This window comes from Microtus oregoni, unplaced genomic scaffold, assembly GCF_018167655.1.
Source record: "Microtus oregoni isolate MIOR12 unplaced genomic scaffold, Mior012 000015F_ref0000493, whole genome shotgun sequence".
NCBI classification, from domain to species: domain Eukaryota; kingdom Metazoa; phylum Chordata; class Mammalia; order Rodentia; family Cricetidae; genus Microtus; species Microtus oregoni.
In genome coordinates, this window is record NW_024543074.1 from 33,263,068 (window position 1) to 33,284,640 (window position 21,573).

The following is a 21,573-nucleotide window of genomic DNA, read 5'->3' on the forward strand; positions in this document are numbered from 1 at the left end:
GTAGACAAGATGTCACTCATTCAATCCTATATTAGCTTTGGTTACCTACTAGGCTTGGAGACGATTAAGGATGGCATTTTGGGATGCATGCTATGCCTAGTTCGAAACCCCTTTGCGCCAAGCTTAACCCTGTAACTGAACACCAGTAAGGTGACCTTATACAATTTAATGAGCACATCCCACTTGCATGTCTTCCTCTGAATTCAGCACTAAAACGTCTCACATTCTCTTGAGAAGCAATAGGAGCCAGATGCTCACTCCGTTTTCTGTTGTGTCCTTGGTTTCACCTTTCAAGCACGAAAATATTTACTGTCCTAGAAGGCTAAAGCTTGAACGCCTTGACAACACTGCCTTCTCCCACCTCTGCACTAAAGCTGTCCTTGCAAACTTTGGACAGAGGAAAGGTGGGAGCAGAAAACTACAAGTCCCAGCATGCACGGCACATTCCGCACAGGCGCAAGGGGACCACCCGGCCAGCTGGTCAGCCAGCCTGCGGAGGCTCCCCGGTTCGCTCGCCCGGCTCGGGCTAGGGGCTGCAGCCCAGGCGTACCGGCGGGCGCCGAGGGCGGCCCCGGGCGTGGCGCAGAGAAGGATGCGACTGGCGGAGTAGGCGGAGGTGCTCTCGGGAGGCTGGGCGCGGGCCAGGCGGCTCCCCAGGCCCCGCAGTGCCGCCGCCGCCGTCGCCCAGGAGGCTGGGCGCGGGAGCCATGTAACCCTGCGGCGGGCTCCGGGCAGCTCCGTCCTTCCCCAGCTCCCGGGCTAGCGCGGCAGCGGGGCCACGATGAAGAAGCAGTTTAACCGCATGCGCCAGCTGGCCAACCAGACGGTGGGCAGGTAGGTCACCGGCTGGCTGCCTGGGGCTGGCACGCCCGTGGGGCTGCATCTACCGGGCACAGGTGATGGAGCTGCCCCGCCTGGAGCTCTTGCGTTCCTCCTGGGGCCGGCAGGCGCGACCTCTCCTCTCCTGACCGGACCCTTTCTTGCTTCCCGCCGGCTGGTCTAGGCTTGGGTTGCCCAGCTCAGAGAGTGACGCATCCTCCACCTGCGTCCCCAGCTGCCCCTTCACCTCGCCCTCCCTGCCTTTCCCAGGGACTCCCTTTCCCTCTGGCCGTGATTCTTACTGGAAACAGGTGTTTGCTCTGAAGGAGCTGGTGGCTGCTGAGTCGCTGGCTGCCTCCGGATATCCCTCCCTACCTGTGCCCAGTTCAGGGCTGCTTCTGGTCCTAGGGTAGTGTCGGGCCTGGTCGACATCCCCACCCGCACTCCCCGCCGCGACGTGTTTGTTTTCAGGGACTGTGACTGTCTAAGATGCTGGATCACTTTCCTGGCCGCTTTTCTTTAGCGTTTGGGGGTGGGGAAAGGATGGCGGGGAGGGGGAAGGTGCTGGTGGCATGGCGCTGTTGTAGGCTCGGTCCCAAGACCGAGGTGTAGGGAGGGAGGCTGCAGAAAGAGAGGTTCAGCTCCCTTGGAAGACGAGAGGTTCAAGAGGCTCGCAGCCAGGTAGGGGATGGGGACAGTCTCCCTCCCTCCCTCCCAGTTCAGTACAGCTCGGCCCTGGGAATCTGCAGGACCCAGACTGTTCATCTTGGTGAACATGGACTAGATCTGGGCCAGTGTCTTCAGGAGCGGATCTGCGGGGTGCCAACATCTATTAAGGTTACATAAGGATTCTGGTGGGTCTCTTCCAAAGCTAGACATGCTCGAAACACAGGCTTGTTAGGTAGAGGGGATTCTTTTCATGGAATCCTTGTGACTGGGGAAGAATTTCTCAGTGGTTGTCAAAGGAATTTAGGTGTGCGATTTAAAGCAATCAGAGAGCAAAGAACCCCAGCCTCAGGTGCAATTCAAGTGCAAGCTTCACACGTGGAGTGCGCTCAGCCAGGTTTGTTGAGAAACCAAATACCTTTCTTGGGTGGGAAGTGGAGCTTGAGCTGGCACCTGGTAGGGTGGGGGTGGGGGACTTCCCTGGAGACTCGAGGATGTCTCAACTCCATGGAAGCATACTGCCCTAGTTACAGTGGGCATTTGAGGGCAGGGGATGTGGTGGCTTCTCTGGGACTCCAGATGGTTTCCAAGTAACAGCGTCTAAACTAGACTTGGATTCATTTTCCCCTTCCCAAACACATGTGCTTTAACATGAGGGGGAATTTATGAATAGCAGAGTCAGATTAGCCCAGATTTTTGGCATGGTACTGCCACAAATATAGCCTCACGTGGACCGTCTTTGGTATGTTGGATACTGAGATAGTGTTTTCCTGGTACAGGGGATGTCAGGCTGACCACTCTTTACTGTTTTGGCTTCTGGATTACTCTCTGGGATCTGGTTTATGTGATGGCGTTAGACATCTCAGGGGGCAGTGGTCAGGGGTTGCTGTCTCTCGTGGTCTTGGAGTGTTGTGTGTGTGTGTGTGTGTGTGTGTGTGTGTGTGTGTTAGGATCTAAATGTCATGGGGAAAAAGCATTCATGCTGCCTTCATGAAACCCGAGTCTTCGATCTTCCTTCAGGACTTGTTAAGTTGTGAGATTTTTGAGTTATGGACATAGTAACCTTATTTTTTCACCTTCGTTCATGGAGGAAATGAAAAACGGCAAAGACAAATCGGATTTTTTTTTTTTTTAAAAATGGTCTTACTTATTGCAAGAACATTCTTAGAATGGTTAAATCCATGGTTATACCTTGCTCATCTTCAGGGCTGCTGGAGCTCTTGTATGGATGACCAACCTGTACAAACCAAGGCCCTACTTGTATCTGTTTTGATGAAGTCCAGAGTGAACCCTTAAAGCAAAACTTAGTTCATGATGCTCCACTGCCCCACCACTCCCAGGGCCATCGCCTTCCATCTGGTAGTCCCCAAATTCCAGTGACCTACATGACCACCTCTGAACCGGCAGGCCCCGCTGTCTCAATATGCTCATTTTGTCTTCCCTTCTCCTGGACCCTGAACCCCTGCCACTTAGTCTCCTGTGCTTCAGACATGTCAAGCCCAGTTCCACTGTAGGGCTGTTTTTCTTGCTGACTCCCAACTTTTACTGCCTGGTTGAGGATGTGGTCTTCTCAAATAGCATTCTCATCCATCAGGACTTGGCTCGCAGGCTCAGGTAGCCCCCGCTCCCAGCTCTTGCCCATCACCTTTTTCATTTTTTTTTGCACAGCACTCACCGCTGCTTGAAAGCTTGTACCTTTTTGATTTTTGCCCATCTGTCTCCCATAGAATGTATTGATCGCCCTTGCATGCCAAGGACACACAGCAGCGCCTCGTAGGCAGTTGGTGCTCGGTCAATATTTATTGCCAAGATTAAAATTTTCCTCCTGGTCCATGAGGGAAATGAAGGGGTGGCGTGGGGTTCTTCTTCCTATTGAGGATGTTGGGAGGCATGACCCGATGCATGGGGGAAAGGGCCGGGACTTGCTTCTTAATATCTTTATTCACTAGCCACTCATAGCGCTTGTGTTAGTTGTGGTTTCTATTCCTGTGAAGAGACACCATGACTATGGCAACTCATATAAAGGAAAAACATTTAATTGGGGGCTGGTTTATAGTTTCAGAGGTTTAGTCCATTATCATCATGGTGGGACCATGGTAGTGTGCAGGCAGACATGGTGCTGAGGGTTCTACATCTTGATCTCCAAACAACAGGAAGTGAACTGTGATCCATACTGGGCATAACTTGAGGATAGGAGACCTCAGAGCCCACCCCCACAGTGACACATTTCTTCCCACAAAGCCACACCTCCTAATTATGCCCCTCCCTATGGGGACCATTTTCTTTCAGGCTTCCGAAGGATTAGAAGTTTGGACAGCGGGTGCTGTGTTATGAAGTGTTTTGTAGAGAGTAGTTCTAGTAGACGCTCAGTTCTCACTCCTATGGTCTTGGAAGTAGTGACTTTCCATATTTCTGGAGGAGAGGTGGGCTTGAGAGCTGCCCTTCTCCATGGCCCCCCACATAGCTCACTTTCTGTAACTTGCAGGTTCTGGGATTATTCCAAATGAAAAACTTGTAGGAACTGGCTTATGTCTTTTGAACAGTGTAAGGGTTGCCCTCGAGTATACTCTTGGGTTCTTAGTACTTTGCCTTGAATTGGGCATCTCTAACTAGACATCAACTGTGAAAAGAGTTGCTAAGTGCTCAATTGGTAGGGTGTTAGTCTAGCATGTGTGAAGCTCTGGGTTGACTCATACCTATAATTCACGTGGAGGTAGCAGCAGGAAGATCAGAAGTTCAAGATCATCTCTGGCTACCTAGTGAGTTCAAAGTCAACCTGGGATACATGAGGTCCTGCCTTGGTAATATTTTCTAGACAGTGCACTTGCTTCTGCCTTGGTCTTCCCCATATATCTGGAAAGCTATTCCTGGCCACCCTGTACCTACTGGCTTGGAACACTTGTTATCAAGTGGGCCGTATTTGCTTGGGTGCTTAGCAATCTTGAGATTGGTTCTCTGCACATTAGTTTTCTTATTAGCAAAATGGGAATCATGGAGGTTACCCTGTGGAGATACAGGAATTGCAATGGCGATGATGTTACCACAGAAAAATGCCCAACATGGTTCTCAGCTTAATGGAGAGCATCTCTGGGATCTTTGGGCCGGTATTCAACTCTTTAGATGGCATGCTCGTGTTCAGTCACTCAGTATAAGGTGGTCGGCTGTCTCCTATGGGCCACACACCCTCTGCTCTAGGATATTACAGTGCCGGGCAAACAGTCCTCTTTACCGGAGCCTGAATTTTACGGGTGTGCTGTGCTTCTAAAGGTTCGTTTGGAGTGTAATCTTTAACTTGTCGATCATCTTCCTGGCTTGATTTTGTGCCCCCTGGGGGCAGATACAATTTGGCATGTAGAAGGTTCTCTGAAACTCCTTGGCAACTGGATCAGATCCATGCATTGTAAGTAGAGGAGTGCTGGATAGTCTGGAGATGAGGGAGAGCACCTGGCGCTGCTGCTTTGAGTTTGTACTGGGAGTGGCTGCCTAGAGGACTGAGGGGCAGCTGCTGCTGGCCTGGGGGCCGCAAAGGAGGGCTGAGCTTTTGCCACATACGTGGCACCGTTTGCTTTGTTGTTGTTGTTGTTAAATCTTCAGTCCAGTGTCTTCTGGGATGTTACCCATCCTGAGAGTCAGTGTTCTTCTTGGAAGTGATATCTGGTTTGTGTTGGGTGAAACAAAGTGCTGAGCTGACACTTTAGCACCCAAGAGATCTACAGGGTGAAAGAGGAGATGCAAGAAGCAAAAATCAGCCCCTGCTGAGGACTTTTTTTTTTCTAGTCTGCATGTTGGGAGCCCAGCAAACCCCCATCTTAGAGGGCTGTGATGAGGTTGAAGGAAGCCTGGCCTGATGAAGGGCTTATCGGATGGACCTTCAGGTTCTGAGTATTTTCCTTTAAAGCTCTCCCATTCAGCCTCCAGGAAACATTAGCCTTCTACATACACAGTCCTAAAAATGGATTCCAATAGTAACTGCCCAGCAGCTCTGCATCCGGTCTGCCCTTGTAGGACAGTAAGTTCAAGAGTAGGCAAGTGCCGATGGACTTGTAGGTAGGAGCAAGGCTGTTTGGGCTGCACTGGATTGTGTGGGCTTAGAGGTGCTAAGTTGGGGGTGGAAGAACAAATTTCGTCTCCAGAGCTCTGCTTTCCATTCCTCGACTGCTCGCTAGCGTGCAAGGCGGAGCTGAGAGGGCTTGGTTCCTCCTGCAGCCTTGCCAAGCCTCACTGCCGCAGCACCGACTGCACAGTTGAACTGCAGGCGGTTCAGGCCTTGGCCAGTGGTCCCCGGCTGGGTGTGAGGCCATACAACTTGTAGGAGCTCTGGCATGCCCTGCTTTTATGCTCTGGCCAAAGCCACTGAGGACCCTTTCCTTGAGGTCACTGCTTGTCCTTCAGCGCGCATCTGAAAGCCACCAGCCAATCAATAGGACCAGAGGGGAAAGTCAGGACAAGTCTTCATTAGTCATCACCTGCAATTTGCTGGCTGCGATTCGGACTTCGCAGACCAATGCAGGCGTCTGCAGCCACTTTCTATGAGTGCAGCAGGGCTCTCCAGACCTGAGACTGTGCCCTAGAATTCTTCAGTAGAGTCCTGGGAGCCCAGGCCCCACCTCCTGGGAGGTGTGGCTGTGTCATAACAACACGGACTGGCTCACTGCTGACAGGCTGCAGAGGCAGAGAGAAGGACCTTTGCCAGTGGTCCTCCGAACTCCTTACTCTGCAGGCCTGCCCCATCTACCCTTTGCTGGCCTGGTTTCTGCAGTCAGCAGGAGGCTGCCTGGGTTTCTTGCAGAATTCTCTCAGCCCAGACCTGCAAGTCACTGTGAGGGAGCCTTTTTTTTTTTTTTTTTTTTTTTTAATCTTGAGTAGCAATTAATCATCATCTCCCCTCCCAGTTCCCTCCATTGGTGGAATTCATCAACCCTGATTGGTGATCTTGTAATAGTGGGTGATAAGAAGCATTGTTTTTCTGTGGCTTTTTAAGAAAGTAAATTAGTAGCCACGTGAATAAAACAGTAATTTGTGGTTGTTTGTTTTAGAGGGATCTGTAATCATCTCTTTTATTAGTAGTCAAGAGCAGATTATTTCAAATGCTCTTTCCGCAATGACGGTAAACAGTGAAATTATGCTTGGCTCAGAGCTGAGGATGTTGGAGCTCAGAGAACAGGTTCAGGGGAGAGAGTGAAAGGGCCCAGCTCTCCTCCGGTTCGTGGACCTCCAACCCCTTGCTGCCTTGGGAGGCTGTGGTGCCCAGCAGTTTGAAACTCGCCTTTCTGTCCAGAGAGCAGATGTGGCTTTCACTTTCTAACTGTAGAGATTATTTTTAGAATAAATGTTTATTTTCCCACAGAATTCATTTTTTAACCATGATTTTTAGTTGCATAAGTAATGTCCATCATAGAAAAATAATAGACTTAGGGATCATTGGGAAAAAAGGGGAAATTTAGGGATTCTCTACACGGAGCCACAGTAATTCTTAGATGCAGTCTGTTAGCGGGCATCTGCAGTCTCTTAGCACGGTGAAACCTTGGTTGTGTGAGCTTCCTGGAGAGAGTGCTTTGCTACTGTTGGTGATGCTGTCCTGTAGAGCCACCATTGTATCTGCAGCCCATTGTTGATCCGTACATCGTCATGGGTACATGACTGTATATTCTCAAAAAGAATAATGACCGTATTATGTGTACTCTTGTAACCTTCTTGACCCCCTTCATGTTATCTTGATTATGCTCTCATACCAGATACATATATGCATATAATCAATAACATTATGTTCTAGGGTATCTAATAGTCCACCATAGCTAACTGGTTTCCTTGTTGATCCTCCTACCTATTTATGTCTCTAAGACAACATTTCAGAAGTGCGACTGTTGGATCAGAGAGCATGTGAGGTTTTAATACTATGTGAATGTGTGGATTTCGTGCACGTGTGTGTGTGTGCACACACACACACACGCACTGCTTTTCCATCCTTTGTAGAATTCTCCCTCTCCCCAGCTCTATCAGCAATTAATATGATTTTTTTTTAGTGTGTGGCAAAATCCTTGGGCTTTTAGTTAGCTTGAACTTTTTTGTTTGTTTGTTTTCCTGGATATTTATCACTTTTTCTGAATTGCCTGCACTTGTTTTTGTCTTAATTTCCTAAATTTATGTTCACAACGTTGCTTGATTTTTAGGTAATTTCTAATATCCCAGTATGTACCTGCTTAGTCACCTGTGTGCACATTTCCCTGTAGTTCCCGAGTGCTTTCAGAGTTTGGTTTAGGTTTTTTGTTTTGTTTTGTTTTTCTCTTCATAAAGAAATCTAATATTTGTGTTTGGGATTTGTTAATTTATGGTTTATGCTTATTGATTAATAAGCAGACCCAGAATATAGAGACTCTCAAACATCTTCAACAGTTTCTGGAAGGCCTTGATTTTTACCATCCAGTCTGGAATTCTCCAGCCATCCATTCTGATGTGTGATGTGTGTTAGAAGTCATGTTTCACTTTCTGGGTCCTTCTTGTTTCTAAGTTAGTTATCCTATTATTAAGTGGATGGTGTAATTCATATGTACAATACTGAAGTACCACTATTAGGTCCTTAAAATCCCAAACCACAAGTCTGTGCTTGAGGGTTTCTGACTTGTTTCTTTGCTTGCCTTAATCAATTCCAGTAGGAAGCTGAGGTGGGCTCAGTGGTGGGCAGTGGTAAGTTGATTCTCATTCTAAGGCCCCTGTGTTGAGGGAACAGCAGAGCCATGCTGGACCCTGCACCCCAGCTTCTGTTAGGGCTGTTCCAAGGCCCAGTCATCAGAGCTCTGAGTCTATGACTGGAGACTTTCCTGTCTGCCCTGTGGAAGGTGTTCGTCGCCTATCCACATCTTCTTACATGTGGGTTGGAGATGTTGTTGTCTTTGTAACATTGGGTGTTGTGAGACTTCACCGTCCTTGCAGAGTTGGGTACCATAAGCATGCTTCTCAAGGAAGCATCAGTTTATTTAAGCTTGTCTGTCACTTTCTCATGTAGTTGGTTATGATTTCAGTGCCCCTGGCTCATGATTTCCTTTTTGGATGATTTAGACTTGTTGCTGTGCTTTGGGGATTAGAATCTCTCTCTCTCTCTCTCTCTCTCTCTCTCTCTCTCTCTCTCTGTCTTTGTCTCTCGCTCTGTCTCTCTCTCTCTCTCTCTCTCTCTCTCTCTCTCTCTTTCCTTCTTCCTCTTTTTTATTCCATTGACCTTAAACAATTTAGAACTTCGGTTACAGGATTCTCCAGTAGATCAATGTATCTTTTACAAGTAATAGTTTTGTGTCTTCTTCTTAGTTTGTGCTTACTTCTTTTTCTTGTCTAATTGCATTGTCTAGTGCTCAAAGAAAGGCACTATGATATTGTGGTGATGTATAGGCACCTTTGTTATTGATTCTAATAAAAGCGCATAGTAGTTAGTTTGAGATTTCTTTTAACATACATTTATTTATATGTGTATGTTTGCATGTGTGCATGGACAACTTGTGGGAATCAATTCTCTTCTTCCAGTATGCAGCCTGTGGATTCTGAGCATCAGACTCAGGCAGTCAGGGTTAGTGTACGCCGCGTGTGTCCCTGGCCTTTGGAAGAGTCTCCAGTACTGAGCTCTCCTCTCCTGCACACTGTGGTTTGTTGGCTGTTTGTGCATGACTAGATTAAATTTATTGTTTGTATGGATTTGTCATCTTTGCTCTGTCTCTCACATTTTAGTAACAGTGTAAAAATGGATTCTCCAGTCTTCCTTTCTAAGGAGTGTTGAAACCAGGACTTTCTCATTCCTTGAAGTTCATGAACAGTTTTCCAAGGACACTCATTGGATATAGTTCTTTGGCAGGTTTCCATTTTCTTCTCTGGCCATTAGACTAGTCATGTTTTCCTTTTTTTCCTCCCTTGAATCACTTTGAGTAACACATTCTTAAAATATTCATTTTATTATGATTTTGATGTTTAAAACAAGTTTAATAGACTTTGCATATAAATTGGACTTCCAATGTGGTTTAATGTGAATGTCTCGCTTTTTCCCCTTGACTAGCTTTGCCCCCATCTCCCCACCCTCAAGATCTGTTTTTAGGCATAGTTTACTCTCGTTTGAATTCTCTCGTGATTTCCTTGGGTTTGTTTTGCCTGCTCTGAGCAGTCAATGTCCTATGCTATATGTGAGGCTAGGTCAGATCTGCTATGGGAACTCAAGTAACATAATGTCACAGTCCGTCCCTTTGGGCTCATGGGAAATGAATTGAGATGGAGGTGAACTCTCTCAAGGTCACTGCTTTTCTGTGAGGGGTCTGGAAATCGATTCTGACTCCCTCCACTCTTTCCTGGGCACTGCTGAAGGTGAGGAGAGAATGGAGAAATGACATTTCTTGGCATTCTGACTCTTCCGTCTCTGACCTAGAATTCACAAAGGTGGCTCTGATGTGAGAGACCAGAGACAGTCACAAAGTTCCCCTGGAAGTGACCGGAGCCTGGCCACCCCCTCCCAGTTGCATCACCAGGGCTTCCCCGTTCTTTCTGCACATCTGTCTCTGAGTCTTGCACTGTCTCCCCGCTGCAGATTTGAAGGAGCTGCTCAGCTCCTCCCTAGGCGCCAACATCAGGAAAACAACCTTGCTCTTGCTGCTACTCCTAGCCTTTGTGCTGCAGTCAGAGGCATTTACTGCCATGTTCACCTTCAAAGTTAGTTTTAACAAAGGTATTTTTAAATGCCCTTTCTACAGAGAAGGGAGTAATGAAGGGAACAGAAAGTCTCATCCTACCACCATGACATGACACTTCATAAGATTATTGCTGGGCTTCAGTGAAATAGTAAATACAATATCTTTAGTGTAATGCCTGTTTATAATAAGCAGCTAATAGATTATAGTTATTACAGGATCCCTCGCTGTGCTGAGAGTCTCTTGGACACAGCATATGACCCACAGGTCCCCTTTACCTGTGTTCCTGAGAACTTGAAACTTATAACTTGAAACTGATGGCCATTTGTCTTTGCCCTGTGTTTCTCTGTGTTTAACTAAGAACATGATTCATGGCATCAGTAATGGCAGTAATATAACAGTCAGAGCGTGCCAGATCTTAGTGGCTCCCAGCACTGGCCCATAGAGTGAGGACAACTCTCCTCGCTTCAAGCCATCCTGGCCTCTGTTCCACAGTTGCCTCCATGGTAGAAGAAAAGGACACAAGACTGCCATGAATCACACTCTGGCTTCCAACATGTGCCACGTCTGCCCTTTCATTGGCCAGAACAAGACAGCTGGCCACACCTCACTCCAGATACAGCCCTGAAAGCCAACCTTGCTGTAGGCATGGAAGGGGAGACAAGGCTGCAAGACCTGTTCTAAAAGCCTGGCTGAGATACCTGGCGAGGACTCTTCTCACTGTAGCTTCGTTATGGATCGAGTGCTGCTTATAGACCCACTTTGCAGATGGAAAAATAGAGGCGGAAACCAGCAGGGCCAAATTTGAGGTGCCTCCTGAGTGGAGTGAGCCCAGATGGGATGGAGGCCTCCTGCTCTCTCCCTAGTACCATATTTTTGCAGCCACAGGGTCCCAAGTCCCTGTAGTTTAGGTCAGTGGTTCTCAACTGAATGACCCTTTCACAGGGGTTGCCAAAGATCATCTGCATATCAGACATTTATGTTATGATATAAATATATATTAAATATAACAGTAGCAAAGCTGCAAGTTATGAAGTAATTTTGGATATGAAGGTATGAAGTAGCGATGAAATCATTTAATGGCCGGGGTCAGCACACCATGAGGCACTGTGTTAAAAGGCTGCAGCATTAGGAAGGTTGAGAACCACTGCTCTAGGTGGTTTTAGAAATGCTAATTAACTGCGCCTGACTTAAATAAAAATAAAACTGTCTCCTTTCCTTGAGGTAATGGAGTATCTTGTATGGAGCCTTAACCACAAAGCGCATAAATGAAATTTTGTCAATAGAATATTCGCTGCTGTGTTTCCTTTAAGCAGCGTTAGCAGAAGGGGCAGAAAAGCACCCTTTGAAGGTTCTTTGCCTTCCATTGGGAAGGCAGACTGTATTTCTGCAAAAGCCTTGCAGTTTCTTCCCCAGCTCGGGACAAAACAGCAACCTAACAGCTGCGTCAAGAAGACCAGGCTCTGGCCTCACAGTGACCTCCCTGGCCCCCATCATCAGTGTGTGCATTCCCACTGTTGAAGTGAGTGTTGTCTCTTAAGTGTACCCCAAACTTGTGCGTTTACTTGACAGACCTCCGTTCTGCCAGTGCCACCACTTTCCACACGGGGAAGGACAGAGTGCTGTGGCTGCTGCTTGCGCAGCCTGTGAGGGAAGACCCTGGGGGCGACATCTGCTGTGCTTTAATGGTGGCAGTAGGGAAACTGGAGAGGATGTCCGACATGAACAGAGTGAAGGCGTAAGTTCTGTGTTGACATAGTTGCAACTATTTTAACATTTGCTTCACATCGGGAAAATGTGAGAAGATTGTAGGATAAGGACACGGCATCCAGAAGTGCACTCAGAGGTGATGTCCCAATGCTAAAGCTAACTGCATAGGAAAGCTTGGCAGGAAGTCCGGAGAGAGGGAAGGTTAAGCCTGCAGGACCAGTAGCCATTTGTGATTTCTGCTGCTTGTACATTGGCATCTGGAGTCTTTGAAATAAACACACATTTCATTAAGAAACAAACAACAAAATTGAAAACCTTCCGGGACTCAATGAGAGCAACTGTAGTCATAGTTTCTTGTAATAGTTTATCTTTTTGGATCTGAATGCAACATGTTTGCAGTTCTTTTGAGCCCTGGTTTCAAATATGGGGGACAGATCATCTCTAGTGTTCTGGACATGATGGGAGACCTCATTTTGTGGCATAGACTAGCCTGCTGTTGGGAAGTGACTTTTAGATCAATGAAGCTAATCATGTTTTTGAGGGTTTGATGGTAATTTCTATCTTTCACTTTTTAATCTATCTTAAAAACTTGTCACATTTATGTACCATATTGGGAGCATATCAGGTGTGGCAACACATGCTTTTACCCACTGAGCCCTCATGCTGACTTGCTTCTCTCTTTATAAACAAAAGCCACCTAATTTAATGGATATTTATGAGAGACACTGAAAAATCTAAAGTATATAATGTTGAAACCAAGTTAATTAGCATTTTACCTTAAGTCCTAATATCTTTTAATCTGGTCTATAAAAGTGATACTTATTTTCAGGATGCTCATGTAATTGTGATATATCTGGATAAGGAGACTCCTGATGATGGTGATCATGTCTTTATGCAGAAACGCTTCAGAATTCTGTTGCTTTGTGGATGTGCACGCTCCATTGTTTTCTGTCAGAACTACTGTGGAGAATGCGAGAGGAATTCATTCTTGTGTTTCATTGCTACCAGGGTTTTCCATTTTTAGAGTTTTAAGGATGTGTGTGCATGCCAGAGTGTGTTAGTGTTGTGTGTGTGTGTGTGTGCACTTGCATGCATGCATACATGTTTGTGTGCATGAAAGACAGAGAGAGAGAGGCAGAGACAGAGACAGAGAGAGAGACAGACACCAGAGAGAGAGAGAGAGAGAGAGAGAGAGAGAGAGAGAGAGAGAGGAAACAAGTGCCTTAGGAGCCCAGGGGGATTGGATGACCCTGGAGCTGGAGTTACAGGTGGCTGTGAGCTGCTGAGGTGGATGTTGGGAACACAACTCCAATCCTCTGCTCTTAACTGCTGAGCCACCTCTCCAGCCCCATTTGGAATGTGATCAGCACCAATCAGTCCCGGGGACCAGGGCTTCTACATGGGCAACCAGGCTTCTCTTGTTGTAGCAGCAGACTGTGCTCTGTTTGGGAATGGATGGGGACTACTCTCTAGACCAAAGGAAAAGTTGAACAGTGCATCATGGGAATAGCTCGTGAGAGCCTGGTCACAGGGGATAGAAGACACTGGAGGGCTTTCTGTTATGTGCTGTCACTGGGTCATTCAAGCTGCACAGACCAGAGTCTGATTGGTCAAGCTTGGGTCATGTCATTGGAAGGAGTGATGCCATTCAGCAAGCCCAGATGCTGACTGAGTTCTATAGGCAGTGGAATTGGAACCCACCCACTTTGACCAGCTTGCTAGGATCTCTTGACTTTTAAGGAAGTTATTTTTACTTTTATTATCCTGGTTGATTTCTGTGACTCTAACCCTGAAGTAATGTTTCTTCCTCCTTTGACTATGATCTTGGGTGTAGCTCAGGCTAGACTTGAACTTGAGACTTCCCGCTTCCATTGGTAGAGCGCTGGCATTGCAAAAGTATGTCACCCCACTCAGCTTGTCTGCACCTTTTCCTTTTTGTGTCATAACTATAGTTCATGTCTGCAGCCTGAGTGATTGCAGGGACCCTTCTACCTAATCTGGCCTTGAGGTGATTCTCCTGACTTTACACTGTAGTCTTGAACACAGTTTGGATGACTATATCTTTTCTTCTATATTAAGTTTTCAAAGTGTTTTCTTAGGACTGTAGAAAATTCTGTGCACCACTAATTTATCTTCGAAATTGTTCTGGTTAGATTGTTTCTCTTTTCTTTTCTCTTCTCTTCTCTTCTTCTTCTTCTTCTTCTTCTCTCTCTCTCTCTCTCTCTCTCTCTCCCTCTCCCTCTCCCTCTCCCTCTCCTTCTTCCTCTCTCTCTCTCTCTCTAAATCTTGATACAACCTAGGACCATTTGGGAAGAGGGCACCTCAGATGAGCAATTACCCCCATCAGGTTGGCTATAGGTAAATCTCTCTGGGGGCATTTTCTTGACTCATAATTGATGTGGGAGGGCCCAGCCCACTGTGAGCAGAGCCACCCCTGGGCTCCTTGTATAAGACAGCAGGCTGAGCAAGCCCTGGAGAGCAAGCCAGTAGGCAGCATTCCTCCATGGCTCCCGCTTCAGCTCTTGGCTGACCTCAGAGTTGTAAGTGAAGTAACCCTTTCCTCTCCAGTTTGCTTTTGGTCATGGTGTTTTATCACAGCAATAGGAAGCAAACTAAGATAGAAATTGACAGTCTTTTAAAGCTCCGGCAGGTTCTGCAGTCACGAAAGCCTGGTGATGTGTATCTCTAGGAATGCTTTGGTTACAGTAATGACTATTCTTGTTCAGTGTAGCTTATGCAGTAAAGAAACAATGGGTTGAAAACCAAAATATTCATTGGGAACCGTGTGAGGGAGGTTTCAGCCCACTGCACGGTTGCATAGTGTGCAGATACCTTGCTGTAAAGGAGTGTTACTTCAAATGACAGGCCATCCAGAGGTGGGCCAAGTTCGAACACCTTGTGCTTTGGGGGCTCCTGTTGTCCTCCGGTTTTCGTTGCTTTATTCTTCATTAGTATTTTGGCCTTCTTGGGCTTTTTTTCATGGTCCAAATACAGTTGCTGTAAGGAAGAATGTCGTGTCATTTGCAGCAAAGTGGATGGCACCAGAAGTCGTCTTGCTCGTCTGGAGGCTCTGCCTGCTTGTGCAGACCGAGGCTTACATGTCGAGTCCTACTGGTGTCATTTATTATGCTTTGTCATACTCAGAAATACAAGCATCCTGCATTCTCTCTCATGCAGAATCCGTGTTTACATTGCTATATGTGTATATACCTATATATGGAAGGTACACAAGTAGATAGGGTACTCTGAGACGGAGAAGCTGTCAGAATGAGTGGGAAGGAGATAAAGAGAGGGTAGAAGAATATACATGACTGTATAGAATATATAGGAGATTATTGGCTGGGAGGGATGGGGGAGGGGACTGTGTGGGGGTGAATATATACAAAGGATAATGATATAAATGTGTGGAAATGCCACAATGAACCCCTTTCCTGGTGCACTAACAAAGACTTGAGTGAGAACTGAGGTTGCTTGCAAAACACAGGTGACTTACTTCCACATTCTTCAGTCACAGAGACAGGGAAAGGCACCACCTAGAAGGCTCTGCTCAGGAGATAAGAGTGCTGGCACACGCCTTTAATCCCAGCACTCGGGAGGCAGAGGCAGGCTGATCTCTGTGAGTTGGAGACCAGCCTGGTCTACAGAGCTAGTTCCAGGACAGGCTCCAAAGCCACAGAGAAACCCTGTCTCGAAAAACCAAAAAAAAAAAAAAGTCCTTTCATGTAATCTAAGCCCGCATTTTACCATATTTACACTTGACCTTTACCACGGGGCAGGGGAGGGAATGTGGTGGACTGGTGGGGCTCAGACTGCCCACTGAAATAGGCACAGATCCATCAGGACGCCTTCAGAACCGAAGAGAAGGGACTGTGGTAGAGGGATGAGCACCTCAGTGAAGTCAGAGCTCAGCAGAGAGGAAGACCAGGGGCAGAAGCGGTGGCTCGTCCACACAGTGCCTGCCCTCCAAACACAAGGACCTGAGTTTGACTACCCAGAACCCATGTTAAAACCAAACCAAACCGAACAGGGTGGCAGTGTAACCCCAGCACTGGTGAAAGGGGTGGAGTGGAGACAAGAGGACCTTGAAGCTCATTGGCCGGCCAGTTTGGTTAATTGATGAGCTTCAGGCCTGGTGAGAGAGTCTGTTTCCAAAACTAACTGTGAGAACTCCAGATATTTGAGCATCCATGGGTGCCTGAACACATGTGTGCCTGCACAGCCACACTAACAAGTACATGCCACATGCACCCCCCCCCACACACACGCAAAGAGAAAGCCACAGCTGGGGGTGGTGGCACATGCCTGGAATCCTAGTACTTAGAAAGTAGAGGTAGGATGGCAGCAAATCATACATAGTGATTTCTAGGTTAGCCAGCACTGAGGAGTGAAACCCAGTCTCAAGAAACAAAGGCAAGCAAGCCAAATTAACAACAAAGAAACAGAAAGGAAGGTGAGGTCACTGTGTTACAGAGCCAACACTGTTCTCAGTGACTTGCTTTAACCCAGTGATCTGTGGACTGTGTCCTGGGGAAAATCAGCCAGGGAAGGCCACGTGTTCTTCTTCAGGTGGTTTCATCTTTGACCAAGCCTTGTTTCTCCTATCTCAGCAGTTCCATTCCAGAGCACTAGTTCACATGGACGGTTCTGCTTCGGGCTGTGTCTTCGGCAAGTCTTTGCACTCTGGGCACAGTGTCCACGGTATAGAATTAGTAAGGGCTCAGAAAACAGTCGGTTACAGTTATCCTCAGAGTTCAGCCCTCCCAGTGTCCCCGCACGGCTGCTCTGTAGGCATCACAGTTCTGTTCATTCTCTCCTGCGACCTGCCTCATCCCGTTTTGATTTCTGGTTGCTGTGACTTCTCCACTAGGGTGAAAGCTGTGCACATTCACATAGATAGGGGCTTAGTGCCACTCTGGTGCTTTGTGGGTCCTTTTCAAGAATGGGGTGATGAGACCCTCTGGATTATTCTGAAAGGACTCAAATGTGAATAATTTTTTTTTAGATTTATTTACTTAGTATGCATGGATGTTTTGCCTGTATGCACGAATGTTAACCTTTGTTTGCCTTTTGGATTCCCTGGAACTGGGTTACAGTAGTTGCTAGGAATTGAATTGGGTCATCTGCAAAAGCAACAGGTGCTCTTAGCCTCAGAACCTTCTCTCCAGTCCCTCAAAGGTGGGCTTTTTAAAATCACCTGATTGTTTCAGGTAGGGTCTCACTCTATAGGCTTGGCTGGCTGTTTTAGAGCTTGCTATACTGTCTGGGCTGGCCTTGCCTCATGGAAATCCTTCTGCTCCTGCCTCCCTAGGGAAAAACCAAACCGGAGAATGCTTTTCTTAATTGAAGTTTCCCATGCTAAATATGTAGCTAACCATGCCTTCAGTGGAGCCAAAAATGTTCTGGGCTTGAAGACAATCTGACATATCTTTAGAAACCTTAGAGATAATTTGTCTTTAACTCTAAAGCACAGTTTACAAATCTTTATTAATATTCTGCTATTACATAGTCCAATCACAGGGGGCCAGGGATAGTGGAAGGCATGCCTGTTCGTGGGGCAAAGATGCCATTAAATGGATATGTATTTGCAACCCAGTGCCACAGCTTAGGTCCCTGGAAAGCAGATCCTGAGAATAAGCCACAGAGTGTTTGTTAAGAAGCACTCTTAGCATCTCTCTGCATACATGGAAGAGCACGAAAGGACTAGGCAGAGGGATTTGCATGGTGGTGTGTTTTTCATGATGACCTCATCAGATTCCATGCTAACTTCCAGAACTAAAATAAGTTCAAAGTTACCCTGCATTGAGGAGAGAGGGCAGGAGAGCCTTTGTACCTTTTCCCTGGTTAGCTCCCCTGAGGTAGGACATGTTTTGTGGTAGGGTTGATGGTGAGGTATTCAGGATAACCCAGAGGAATAAAACAGGGTCTTGTCCTTAAGGAGTTTGTGTTCCAGTAGGGACCACGAGACACAAGACACTGCAGAAGTTGGTTTTTGTGTTTTGATTGTACCCATGATAGCTTGAACAATTAGGTTGTTTGGGAGAATGGAAACATCACTACATCTTTTTAGAATCAATTGGCCTGGGAACAGAAACCTATTGAAACTGGGCTTTGAAGAGAGTATGCAGTCTTGACAGAAGAAGATGAAGATGAAGAAGAAACATAAATGTAAACATAGGTCAGGAAACTGTGTGGTTACAAAGGAGACACACACACCTAAGATATATGTGTGTAGAATTTAGTCCTTAACTCATTAGATAGATAGTCGGAAGGCTGCGTGCTATCAGAACCAGATCTAAATGCATCAATAAGCAGTTATCTCAGAGACAGGCTGACAAATGGGAGAACAAGATGAAGGACATTCTATGTTGTGTCTGACCTGGTTTCTATAAAAAGTCCATCCGAGCAAATAGCTTCCTAAACACGAGTGGTTACCATATTTGTGAATGCATGGATCGCCCCTGGGAGAATAGAACGACTCTTCATAGCACCTTTGGATAACTGAGACAGGGAAGGGAGTCCCCAGTTTTGACTGCATGCATGGGCTTGTTTGACTCTTAAAAACAGAACAAAACCAAAACCAAGGTAGTAGTCTGCATAGCCTTTTGGCATTTTGAAATACCTTGTTTTTCTTAACCAAAGCAGTAGACCTGGAATTGACATGGCAGGTTTAGAAAGCCTCCTTACCTAGAGGGCTGGTTTTTTTTTTTCTTTTTGTTTGTTTGTTTTCAGTACACAGATTAGAAAATGGCAGATCACATTCAGGCAGGTCAGGACCCTTGGTGACTGGGTCCCTGGTTTTCCTGGGCATCTTACCTGTCATCGTTGGTTTCTACGGGTGGGTCTCCCTGGAGCTGCCCTGTACTATTCTGTCCATGCTGTGCATGCATGGGCGCTGTGTGTACCGTTGTTCTTGGCTAAGCACACACAAATGTATGGGCATCAGATTTAGCTCCTGCTGCCAAGACTCATGGGGTGAGTATTTTAGCTTGCTCTATGTTGCTATGGTAAACACTGGCCAAAACCAACTTGGGGAGGAAAGGGCTTATTTGGCTTACAAGTTACAGTCTGTCGTTGAGGGAAGGCAAGGCAGGAGCTCAACCAGGAACCTGGAGGCAGGAATTGAAGCCATGGAGAACACTGCTTACTGGCTCGCTCAGCTACCTTTCTTAGGCAACTCTGGCTCACCTGCTCTGGGAAGGCTCTGCCCACAGCAGGCTGGGTTCTCCCACATCAATCAACAGTTAGGGAAATGCCCAATGACTGTTCTGATGGAGGCAGTTCCACAGCTGAGATTCCCTCTTTCCAAGTATGTGTAGGGTTGTGTCAAGTCATCAAACCTAGCTGTGACTGAACATGCTAGGCTCAGAGTGATACAGGAAAGCTGTCTTTTCTCCTGGCCCACTGAGCTGCAGCCGACTCTCCTTGAGGCTCACTGCTGTAATGACCTCTCGCCTTGGGTTTCAGATATTGGAAACTGCTGGCGATACTTGTAAAAGCAATACCTCTCTCTCTCTCTCTCTCTCTCTCTCTCTCTCTCTCTCTCTCTCTCAAAAGATACTATAGCTCGAATACAAATGTCCTCTAGAGCTTCTTACCTGGAGGATTTGTTGCCAGATGAGGACCTTTTGAGAAGTGGTTGAATTCTGAAGGCTGTTACATCACCATTAGATTTTGATGGGTGGTGATGGTGTGGAGATATGGTGAGTTCCTAGCATGATGGTGTTGCGGAGATGTGGCGGGTTCCTAACATGGTGTGGTATTGTGGAGACGTGGTGAGTTCCTAATGTGGTGGTATTGTGGAGATGTGGTGCGTTTCTAACGTGGTGGTATTGTGGAGACGTGGCGCGTTCCTAACGTGGTGGTATTGTGGAGACGTGGTGAGTTCCTAACGTGGTGGTATTGTGGAGACGTGGTGAGTTCCTAATGTGGTGGTATTGTGGAGACGTGGTGAGTTCCTAATGTGGTGGTATTGTGGAGATGTGGCGCGTTCCTAACATAGTGGTATTGTGGAGACGTGGTGAGTTTCTAACGTGGTGGTATTGTGGAGACGTGGCGCGTTCCTAACGTGGTGGTGTTGTGGAGACGTGGTCAGTTCCTAACATGGCAGTGTTGTGGAGGCCTGGTGAGGAGCAGGTGAGGAAGCTAGAGGAAGGTGGTCACTGGGGGATGAGTCCTTGGGGCTTTGTCCTGCCCTGTAATTTTCTTTGCTGCTTCGCCCCGGTGGCCATGATATGAACTGCTCTCCTCTGTTGGACCCTCCCTACCACGATGGGCTGAAGCCTCTGAAACACAGGCTGTGTAAATCTTCCTTCTTTTGAGCTGTGTCTGCCCTGTGTTCAGGGATGAGGGTGAAAGTCACCATTGCACTGGGGTCCTGGTGGCGTACAGTCGTTCTCCGCAGCAGCATTTGCCAGACTTTCTTTTGGTTTTCCAGACCAGGCTGAAGTGCGTGTGTCCCTCTAGATGGGGTCCTGTAGATTCTCATAGCCCTTCCTTGGACAGTGGGCAGCATGCCAAACCACGCATCCCCGTCTTGTCAGTGTCCACACTGGGTGCAGTCCTCTGCTGAGGATCTGCCTCTGCTTCCTCGAATCCCTTTTACCTCCAGCTTTCTCTCTACTTTCATTTGTTCTCCCTGCTTTTTTTTTTTAATTTCAAAATACTTGTTTTACATTTTAAACTGGTAGGTTGTCTAAAATGGTTAACTGCTTGGGTCAGGTTGCTGGGAGGAAACCACCTGACTTTCCCACATCCAGTGACCCTTGACCCTTTCCCTTCTGCTTTGGGCCTCTCGTGCCTGTTCTTTTTTGCACCTCACTCTTGGCTTTCCAGAGAAGCCAAGGCAGAAGGGCTCTGATGCTGGTTGTTCTTCTGACTTTTGAAAAGATACCCGCCTTCCTTTCCCTGATTCTCCCTGCTTCCTGGGGTCCTGTGGACTATAACAGAGAGGGGTGCGGAGGAGGTATCCCAGCGGTTATGCTGCGAGTGGTTATAGTGAGCAGGGCTATATATAGGTAGGTGCCTTTTGCATTCCCTTGCAAAGACCTTCTCCTTATACTCATTCATGAAGGGGCGTGAGCAACCCCCACCCCCCACCCCCAGGCAGCGAATGCTTATTGTGTTCAGTACTGGGAGAAATAGAAATACAGAAATAGTCTTAGTGGTGGTGGTGGGGTGAGTAGAGGAGGCTGGAACAGTGAACAAGACATTGTGACATCCAAAGAGGTGACAAGGATAGGAAGGATCTGAGGCAGAACCTGCAGTGATCACTGGGACCCATGGTAGATGTGCAGTCACATGCTGCTTAGAGACATTCCAGTAAATAACAGGCTTGGGTGTACTATGATAATCCCTGATTTTATCACCTAATGGTGTCATAAGCACATCCCATGGGTTTGTGCAAGCACAAAAAAAAATGCGCAGGTGTTAATTCTCTAGAGCGTGTTCCCATCACCAGGTATCTCAGGACAGTGTAAACTGTAAAGCAGGTGGAGCCCCTGGACCTCCAATTTTGAGGAGGCGGGCCAGCCAAGTAAAGGTTAAGAACAACAACTCCAAATCGAAGCGTATGACTAGTAGACTAGTGCCCAGTTAGTGCCAGATGCTGCCCAGGTTCTAAACTGGCCATCAGTGAATGAAGCTAAGATTACAAAAAAAAAAAAACTTGTGTTTCTCTGTTTCTTATTTGGGAGACTTTGTGGAGGACAAGAAATGTGAAAGT

The 21,573-nt window shown here is 47.0% G+C and overlaps 1 protein-coding gene across 4 annotated transcripts in view; it reads left to right on the forward strand.

The window, feature by feature from the left end:
- Positions 1-466: 466 nt before the first annotated feature.
- Arhgap44 (Rho GTPase activating protein 44) overlaps positions 467-21,573 on the forward strand; it is a 160,272-nt gene continuing 139,165 nt past the window's right edge. For all 4 annotated transcript variants that reach the window (XM_041664142.1, XM_041664143.1, XM_041664146.1 and 1 more), the window contains exon 1: positions 467-834. In XM_041664142.1, coding sequence (XP_041520076.1) covers positions 782-834 — 53 coding nt within the window. In that variant the 5' untranslated portion in view covers positions 467-781. The remainder of the gene's footprint in view (positions 835-21,573) is intronic.